A 9,495-nucleotide genomic window follows, 5' to 3' on the forward strand; every position below is an offset into this window, starting at 1 on the left:
TGCCTAATCAAGAGACAGCCACCCTTCGGCCACTAGATGTTCTTGTTCAGTCAGGCTTTGGGGGATCAGCTCTGGCTGCCCCATCCAGGACCACCTGGGACACCCCATGTTTTTGTGGAGTATGGGGATTTAACATGAGGTCTCCCATTCCAGACCAGAGGGTACTGGGTTCTGACTGGGACTTCCAGGCTCCTGGGAGTTAGCTATCCTTCAGCCTTGGTGGCCTTTTTTTTTTTTCCTATCTACACTGTGTGGCATGTGACATGTGGGATCTTAGTTCCCCAACCAGGGATTGAACCCATGGCCCCCTGCATTGGAAGCATGGGGTGTTAACCACTGGACTGCCAGGGAAGTCCCCAAGTCTTGGTGGCCTGGACTGAGGAAAGTGAAATATTATACTGACAGCCTCCTTTCCCTGGGGCCTTGAATTACCCTTTCCAGACATTTCCCCATTTCAAGCAGCCAGGGCACTCCCTCTCTCATATCCCCATCAGGGAGTGGACACCCAGATGTTTGCCCTGGAGGAAGGGGCTTCTGACCTAAATTTTGGAGGAAGTAGCTTAGCATTCCACAAGGCAAGACTCGTGTGCATGTATTGTGTGTGTGTGTGTGTGTGTGTGTGCACACATTGTGCATGCCTGTGTGGGCTCATAGGCATCTGAATGTCTGACCCCTCAGTCCAGAGACTGCTGCTTCTTTGGGGTTATTTGTGTGGTTGTGTGTCCTGCATTGGGGAAGGGAATTGAGGGGCAGGGGAAGGTGGGTGATGAGGGCAGAAGTCACACTGGTCTTTAGCCACCGGGAGCGATCTGGGTCCCCACTGGAGTCCAGAGAGTCTGGGAGTTGGGAACAGGTGTCAGAGCTTTTCTCCCTGCCTGAGAGGCACATGCTCCAGAGAGACCTGTCAGAAGCAACCCCCCCATACTTGATTCTGGGGGCGGTGGGAGGTCCAAGGGCAAGGTCAGGGTCAGGGATCATGTTGCTGAGTCTTCAGGCCAGCCACTGCCCCTGGTAAAAAAATGTGTCTTGTTCTCCTTCTGCCTTTCGAAGCCCAGCTCCTAGTGGAGACAGACACCTTCGGTAGTCAAGTCCGGATCAAGGGCAAGGAGACGGAGTTCTACCTGTGTATGAACCGGAAAGGCAAGCTTGTGGGGAAGGTAAGTGGTGGTCTGGGACTTGGGTGGGTCCTCCAGCAACCCAGGGGGGCTGGAGCAGTGCCTCCTGGGCCCCATCAGCCCTAAATGGGAAAGAGGTCCCATGAATGTGTATGTGTGTGAGAGAGAGATTACCATTGTGAGATCTCTTCATCACCCCCACTCTCTGTCCCCTCACCTGAAGCCTGCCAGACTGTGGCTTTGACTTTGAGGGGTATGTAGGGCCCCGATCTCTCCTGGTGGACGTGGAGCTCTGGCTTGCTTGGCAGTGGGAGAACCCCCCAGGGGGTCTGAGGCTCCCAGTCTGAATGTACCTGATGTCTGGCAGCAGGGACCCAGTGGGCCAGGGCCTGGGGCTGCAGCGTTGTTTTAATAATCACAGGGGGTTTATGACTCCCCAAAGCCACACCTCTGGAACCCAGCAGCCTCTTTGGCCTTGTGATTCTAGCATTTCAGGAAGGTTTTATTACTTTGGAACACGCATGCAACAAATTAGGGTGGGGGTAGGATATGGGTGGGGTGGACCCACATGCCAGGGATTCTGAGCCTCCACTGATGCTGCATTTTGATGCTGCTGCCCCTTTTGGCCTGGGTGTCCTTGTTTGTGAAGTTCACATACTTGCTTCCTTTGGATGCTCTAGAGTGGATTCATGCTGCATGTTCCCTTCTCTCTGCAGGGACCCTACTCACGCCCTGGCCAACTTGTATAATGAGGGGCTGGCCAGTTGGAGTGGAAGGTAGAGGGTAGACCCAGATTCCAAAGAGGATGGCTGCTTCTCCTTGAGGCAAGGCCGTCTGTGATGATCTGCATTTATTACACCTTGTTGGGGTGAGGGGGAAGGAAGCATGACTTCAATTTCTGTTTAAGCCATGGCTTTGACTCCCCGAATCCCCCAATTCTTATCCCTCTTCTCCCCTCCCCTCCATATCCTGAGGAGAGGATGACAGGCCAGAGACCTGAGCCAGGAGAGTGTCTCTGATTATTTGTTAATAACAAGGGTACCAATAGCCTCTGTTAATTGAGCACCTACTTTCTGCCAGGCACTAAGCAAAAAAATGCTTCAAAATAATCCCATGAGGTGGGTCGGGGAAGAACAGGCTTCCACCATTCCCATTTCATAGATGGAAAAGCTGAGGCTTGGCCGTGTCCGGGCACTTTTCCCAGGTCACGGGCTAGAGCTTCGCGGGCTTCAAAGCCCAGTTTAGAAGGCAAGGATTCCAGCTGGAGCTTCTCAAAGAGCAACAGAATAGTAATCCGTACCTCGCCCCGGGATGCCTAGGAGTGGTTTTAATTAGTGATTCACTTTCCGCGGACTCACTCACCGGTCCGCGGCCGGCCGGCCAGCCAGCGAGGGGTCCGGGACAGGGGCGGCGGGGGGGCCGGGCGCCGGGTCCCCTGGCCTGGCTGTGCGTTTCCTGCGGCGGCGCGGCCAGCCCCGCGTCGGGCGCTTTGTTCTCCCGCCCGCCTGGGCCGCCTCCCAGGCCCAACCTGCTTGCAGTTGTGGGCTCGCCTCCCCCCGCCCCGCCCCCTTTTTTCCTGTTTAAAGGCGGGCCGCGCTGCAGCCCGCCGCAGCGCCCACTGCCCGCGTGCCCCTCCCTCCCCGGCTGCGTGGTTCCCGGCATCTTGACCCCAGGAGGGCCGTCCTGGGGTCAAAAGAACAGCCCCGTCCCCTCGGGCCGCTCCCCGCCGCCCGCCCGCCGGCTGGCCGCTGAGTCACCGCTTCCACAGGAGCCGGCTCCGATTTCCTGCCCCCTCGCCCTCTCTCCCGTCATTAATATTGGGGCCGGTTCAGCTGGAGGCGAGGCCCGCCCCGCGCTCCGCTTCCCTCCCCCCTTGCTTGTAGCCCCTCCACCTTGCTGCAGGGTCCCCCGCCCTAAATTCCCCACGGGCGTCCGGCCGCCCATCCACCTGTCCCGACTCGGCCCGGGCGGGTCCCCCTGTTGGCCCCTACCCAGCCCAGCGCCCTCGCCCTCTGGGTCCTGCAGTTGGCAACCCCGGGTCCTTGGGTGGCGGTTCTGTCACAGGTCGTCGGCAGCCGATCAGACCTGGTCCCGGGGTTACTCTTGACGGCTGGCCTGTGTCTGGCCCTGCCCTAACTCCTGCCTCTGTCCTGCTGCTCCCCTTCTCCGGAATAGTGTTCCTCCGCTGCCTCGGGCTCCACCTCCGGGCCTTTCCCCGCTGCCCACGCTCAGCTTTCTAAAGCTCGCCCCTCCTCTCCACCCGCAGCTCAGCCAGAACCAGTCCTCAGGCCCTCACCTTCTACCCAAGAAAGGCTACCCTCCTTGGAGAGAGCCTGCCCACGCTAGTGTTCCTCATGTCACAGACACATGGCCCGGCCAGCCCCCACTCCTTGCTGGGATGGGGCGTCAGGCTGTGTGCAGGCGGTTCCCTCTGCCAGGACAGCCTTTCCCTCGCCCATCCACCCTGAGTCTTGGCTCATCCTTTCATGATCTCTGGCTCCACTGACAGCCCATTCAGCACACCCACCCTGGAGCCCACGGCTACTCACACATCCCTCTCTCTGCAGTCTGCTCACCTGGGTTGGCTGGCTGTTTCTGTGCTTGCATCCCCCACCAGGCTAGCGGCTCTGAGGGCCAATTCTGGATCCATCCATCACGCTTCTTATACCTGCTCAAAGGATACCAAAGAAATAGAAATGTGGTGCTTACCTTTTGAGAATTGACTCAACCTACAGCCAGAATTAGCCACGTCAGACCTGGAATCTAAGTGCTTTGACCTCATTGAGCCTCAGTGTCCTCACCTGTAAAATGGGAAGATAATCCTGACACTGAGTAGGCACTTACTTGTTAAACATGAGCTACATTCCCCTTGAAAGTCAGGTTCTTCACCTGTGGGAACCCTTGACCTCAACTCATGCTCTGGCTCCTTTGGCTCAACAGGATAGCTTGCTTGGATGGTCTTGACCTTGGGTGTCAATCTTCTACGTATCTGGCCACAGCTGGACACTTCACTGAACCCCCAAGAGAGCCTCTGCTGATGCTCCAGAACCTTGGCCCTGCTTCTCTCTCTGCTGCGTCGTACTGATCCTATGCCAGAGCTCTTCTCCCAAGCCGCTGAGAGAGAAGTAGCCCCCTTCTCCTTGCCACCTCTCTGGATCCCACCTCCACCTGACCCAGGAGATAGTACTTCCTTTCATTCCATAAAAGAGCTGTTGAATGTCAAGCGCTGTGTGCTAAGTAGTTGTTCCCCATCTCTGGAGATTCAACCCAGGTAGATTTTTCTCATCTGTCTCCTCCTGTGTGATCATTGGTATGTCCCCTTTGGGGCAACAAAGGGCCCCAGACACATTCAGAGCAGGGGGTCCCTTGCCCACTGCATGTTTGTGAAGACTGCTTTGGTTGAATGTGACTGAAACCTAATTCAAAATGCCTTTAAGAAAAAAAAAAAAAAAAAAAAAAAGACTTTTTTTTTTTTTTTTTTGTCTAGGTAACTAAAAACATCCAGGGGGTAGTCCTGATTTCAAGGAAAACTAAATCCAGGGGCCAAGTGATGTCATCAGGATTCAGTCTTCAGACCAAACAGAAGGAATAGGACTCCAGTTTGGAAAGAAGGAGGTTGGAGGTGGTAGATTTCCAGAGATGATCAAATTCTACTAAATCACCAAGGTCCTGGGATGGGCTGTTCTGTTACTCTTTAAATATTGGTGGATCTGCCTTGCCTGAACCAATTGAGTCAGCAATTTGGCGGGTGAGGCCCATGCACATATGTTTTTTAAAAATCTCTGCAGGCCATAAGCAGGGTCATAGAGGTGGTGAGGAGAAAGGCAAGGGTCAGGCCCCAGGGCGGCCTACCATTAGCTTCTTATCCACTGAGTCTGAGTTCAGCCTGAAGCCCAGATCCTCAACCCAGGCAAGAGCATATGTGCCAGGCACTGTGCTGGCCCTTGAACCTCCAAGTCACTGCTTCATGAGCATGGTAGCTCTGTGGTCCTGGGGGACCTGAGGTGTGTTGATGGGCAGCACCCACTCTTCCATACCCTTCCTCCCCATGGGCCTGTCTGGGATTAGACAGCAGAGAAGTGAGCTGAAGTGGGAAGTGCAGGTTCAGATCCTGGCTTTGCCGCTTAACAGCTCCATGTCCTTGGGAAAGCCATTTTTGTGTCTTTGAACTGTTTTCTTCTACCAGGTAGAGTCTACCTTGGCAAATTAAGAGAATTAAATGAGACAGTGGCTGTGGAAATATCTGGCCTCTAGTTGGCAATCAGTAAATGCTGAATGAATGAGTGAATGGATGGCTAGGGACACCAAGGTGGGCAGGCTAAGAGCTCGGGCCCTCACTCTTCTCATCACATCCCCCAGGAGGGGCCTCTCACAACTCACGACTGTCTCTGGGACATTAGTAAGGGATCCATGAGGCAGAGTCCATTTTTTTTTTTTGGAGGAAAACCAATTAATGTGTCACCCCAACCATCTGTGTCCCAGCAGAACTCTCATCCATTTAACCACAAATTCTCTGGGTGCCCCTGTTTTGGGCTAAGACCTATGCCGTGAGAGCAACCGAGAAGCAGTCCTGACCTCGTGAAGCTCCTGGGCTGATGAGGAGCAGACAGATACAGAACTACTCTGTTGGGCAGGCAGGAGAAGGAGTGGGTGTGGAGGGGATTCAGAAGATGGAGTATGTGAGTTGAATAAAGCATACTGCTAAATGGGAGAAAGGAATGGCAACCCACTCCAGTATTCTTGCCTGGAAGATCCCATGGACAGAGGAGCCTGGCAGGCTACAGTCCATGGGGTCTCAAAGAGTTGGACACAGCTGAGCAACTAACACACACAGTGCTCAAATGGAGTCTTGAAGGAAGAGGAGGAAATACCCAGAGAGCTAGATGGCAGTCAGGGAAGGCTTCCTGGAGGAGGTGGTTACTGAACCGGCTCTTCAAAGTTGAAAGCAGTTTTCCAGACAGATATTCTAAGATGGGGAACCAGCCATGGTATAGCCTTTATTCAGTTTTCTCTGACTGTTCCATCAAAACCATCCAAGGGACCTGGACTCAGGTTGGATAGGCAGCTTCCAGAATTATCCATGGGGAGGCCAGAGCCCACTCCTTTTTATCCCCCTTGCACATATGCCCCAGCTTCCTCACAATAGGCCCTCTCTGCTCACTCAACCCATAATGTCCTCTGGGTCCTGAGTGCTTCTCCCAGGCCCACCCCCTGTATGCTTTGCAGCCTCCTCGAAAGATCTCTCCTCCAGAGAATGTTTTCTTACCCTGCCTGTCCCTTTCTGCAAAGTTCAGCACTTTGTCTGCAGGGCCCAAACTTGCCCTCCGCTCAAAGGTGAACGTTCCTGGAAGCTCCAGCCCGTTTTCCACTTCAAACAAAAGGCTGGAACTTGCACCTCAGTCTCCACACACAGCCAGACCGCTGGGCTTCCAACTTGGCCGGGCATCCGTCTGTAACGAGGAGTGGGCCCGGCCTAAATTTGGAGATGTTAGTTGGAAACTCGAGTGCTGCTAATTCAGGCCTTCCAACTTTGTGTGTTTCTCACTCTTCCACACCGAGCAATTTGGCTTTTTCAAGGAGGAGATTCAAAGCCTGCTTTCCATCTCCTTTTGTTCAGATCCAAGGAGGGAGGTCAGACCTTCCGAACCACCTGCTCTTCAGAAATAATGTAACAAGTTCCTACTGTGTGCCTGGCTCATTTATAAGCATCATTCCTCATAACATCTCTATGATGTAGGAGTCATTTTCCGTGTTTGGTCCAGACAAGGAATCCAAAGTTTAGAGAATGAAATTAACTAGCCTGAGGTCACATAAGGAAGTGTGAGTTGATTCAACGTCTGACTATGAATCTCGTGCTCCTTGCCTGGCATAGTCGCCCAGGGAGTTCACCTGGGACCCTAAAATCTTAGAACCATGGGTATAGGCTTTGAAGTTTGGTCATGCCAAAGCCCTTATTTTTAGAGGCTTCCACCCCTCTTCACAACAAACATTAAGATGTACCACACCCCGCATTAAATGTAACCTATGTTTAACTCTATAACAGTGGGGTTGAATGGCAGTTGAGTAGGCAGTTAACTTGGTCTCAGGTTTAGTGCACATGAGTTGGGGCTTCTTTCTGTTGCATGTGATAGAACACAGTCTCAGCTGTTCTAAAGGAAATGAGATATTATTGGCGCACATAACAGTGAGGTAACTTGAACTTCAGATATAGCTTGGTAGGTCCAGAAATGGAAAGATGTGAGGAGGACTTGGTTTCTTTCATTCTCTTCCTCTTGGCTTTCTTCCTCCAAGCTGACCTTGTTGTCAGGCAGCATCTCCCCTCATGGGGGTACAGAGGCTGCCTTTGTTTCAGCCTTACTGTTTCCCAAGTTTAAACTGGCCTGTGTTTGGGGGGATTATTTATAACAGGGTCTTGAGGACTGCTGACTGGATGACGCAGGCCGTGTGCTGTGTTCTGCACCAGTCACAGGAAATAATATTTTAATTGGTCAGATCTGAATATTTTGTTATGGTAGAGCTGAGGAAGCCCCTGGTTCCATCGTGGGAGTGGAAAAGAAAGGGATCCCTGAATGGTAATGGGAAGCTGGCACCTAATTGGTGAGCAGGGAAGGATGCAGAGGCTGCTACGTCAAGTCCACTCTAGGGGTCCAGGGAGTGGAACTGCTGAGGCCAAAGCTTGGGGTCAGGCCCTTTCCACTTTGCCATCCCAAGCCTTGGCCCCTGCCGCTGCCTTCTCTACACAGCTCTGCCCCCGGCACCTGTCCTTCCTCTCTCACCTCCTCCTCCTCTCTTCCTGCAGCCTGATGGCACCAGCAAGGAGTGTGTGTTCATCGAGAAGGTCCTGGAGAACAACTACACAGCCCTGATGTCGGCCAAGTACTCTGGCTGGTACGTGGGCTTCACCAAGAAGGGGCGGCCGCGGAAGGGCCCCAAGACCCGCGAGAACCAGCAGGATGTGCACTTCATGAAGCGCTACCCCAAGGGACAGGCCGAGCTGCAGAAGCCCTTCAAGTACACCACCGTGACCAAGCGGTCCCGGCGGATCCGCCCCACGCACCCCGGCTAGGCGGGCGCCGCCATGCCCCTAGGCCGCCCCAGCCCACACTCACACTCACGGAGAACTGCAATCAGAGGAATATTTTTACATGAAAAATAAGGAAGAATTTCTATTTTTGTACATGTGTTTAAGAGAAGACAAAACTGAACCAAAATTCTTGGGGGAGGGGAGCGATAAGGATTTTATTGTTGACTTGAAACCCCAATGACAAAAGACTCACACCAAGGGACTGTTGTCAACGCACAGGTGCTTGTGTCTCTAGGAACAGACAGCTCGGAACTCGGCCCAGAGGAGGGCTGGAGTGAGGAAAGCGACACTCGGAGAAACCAAAGTCCTTTTTCCCAAAGGTTCTTAAAGCAAAAAAAAAAAAAAAGACAGAAAAAAAAATCAAAAACAAAAAAGAAAAAGAGAAAGTAGTGTTTCCCCCACCCAGCCAACTCCCCCTCTTTCCCAGCCCCCGGTCCCTGCCCCAGAGTCCAACAAAAATCGCTCTCTGGTTTGCAGTCATTTATTTATTGTCCGCTGCAAGCTGCCCTGAGACACCGCGCAGGGAAGGCGTGCCCCTCGGAATTCTCGGCGCCTCGACTTTCGACGACAGACGGCCTCGTCCAATCACGGTGACCCTGCATTACTCACAGTTCTGGAGGATGCTGCTATCGACCTTCCGTGACTCACGTGACCTAGTACACCAATGAATAAGGGAATATTTTAAAACCAGCTATATTATATATATTATATATATATAAGCTATTTATTTCACCTCTCTGTATATTGCAGTTTCATGAACCAAGTATTACTGCCTCAACAATTAAAAACAATTGACAAATTATTTAAAAAACCACGAGGCGAGTGGTGGCCGGGGGCAGGGCTCAGGTGCCCCTCCATGTCTCGTTCTTCTTGGTCTGAGGTCCTTGGGCTGAGAGCTGGGGCCTTGCTCATTCATTTCATGTATCATTCATTCATTCCACACGGGCTATGCTCCAGGCACTGGTCTAAGCACTGAGGATGCAGCCTTGATCAAAGCAGATGGTAACCCTTGCTTCCAGAAAGATTAAATTCTAGTGAGCCATGACTCAGTGGCCGACTCAGTCACACGTTCACATACATGTGCTCTCACGCACAGTTATGTCCCACGGGTATTCACGGCCCTACTGAGTCCTGTTGGACTCTGCGACCCCGTGGACTGCAGCATGCCAGACTTCCCTGTCCTTCCCTGTCTCCCGGAGTTTGCCCAAACTCATGACCACTGAGTCGGTGACGCCATCCAACCATCTCATCCTCTGTCAACCCTTCTCCTCCTGCCCTCAATCTTCGCCAGCATCA

At 52.9% G+C, this 9,495-nt stretch overlaps 1 protein-coding gene across 1 annotated transcript in view; it reads left to right on the top strand.

Moving 5' to 3' along the window:
* FGF18 (fibroblast growth factor 18) overlaps positions 1-9,013 on the top strand; it is a 35,930-nt gene extending 26,917 nt beyond the window's left edge. The window contains exons 4-5 of the mRNA XM_043887891.1: positions 1,051-1,157; positions 7,915-9,013. Coding sequence (XP_043743826.1) covers positions 1,051-1,157; positions 7,915-8,181 — 374 coding nt within the window. The 3' untranslated portion in view covers positions 8,182-9,013. The remainder of the gene's footprint in view (positions 1-1,050; positions 1,158-7,914) is intronic.
* The last annotated feature ends 482 nt before the right edge of the window (positions 9,014-9,495 follow it).

Source organism: Cervus elaphus, chromosome 25, assembly GCF_910594005.1.
Source record: "Cervus elaphus chromosome 25, mCerEla1.1, whole genome shotgun sequence".
Classification (NCBI taxonomy): Eukaryota; Metazoa; Chordata; class Mammalia; order Artiodactyla; family Cervidae; genus Cervus; species Cervus elaphus.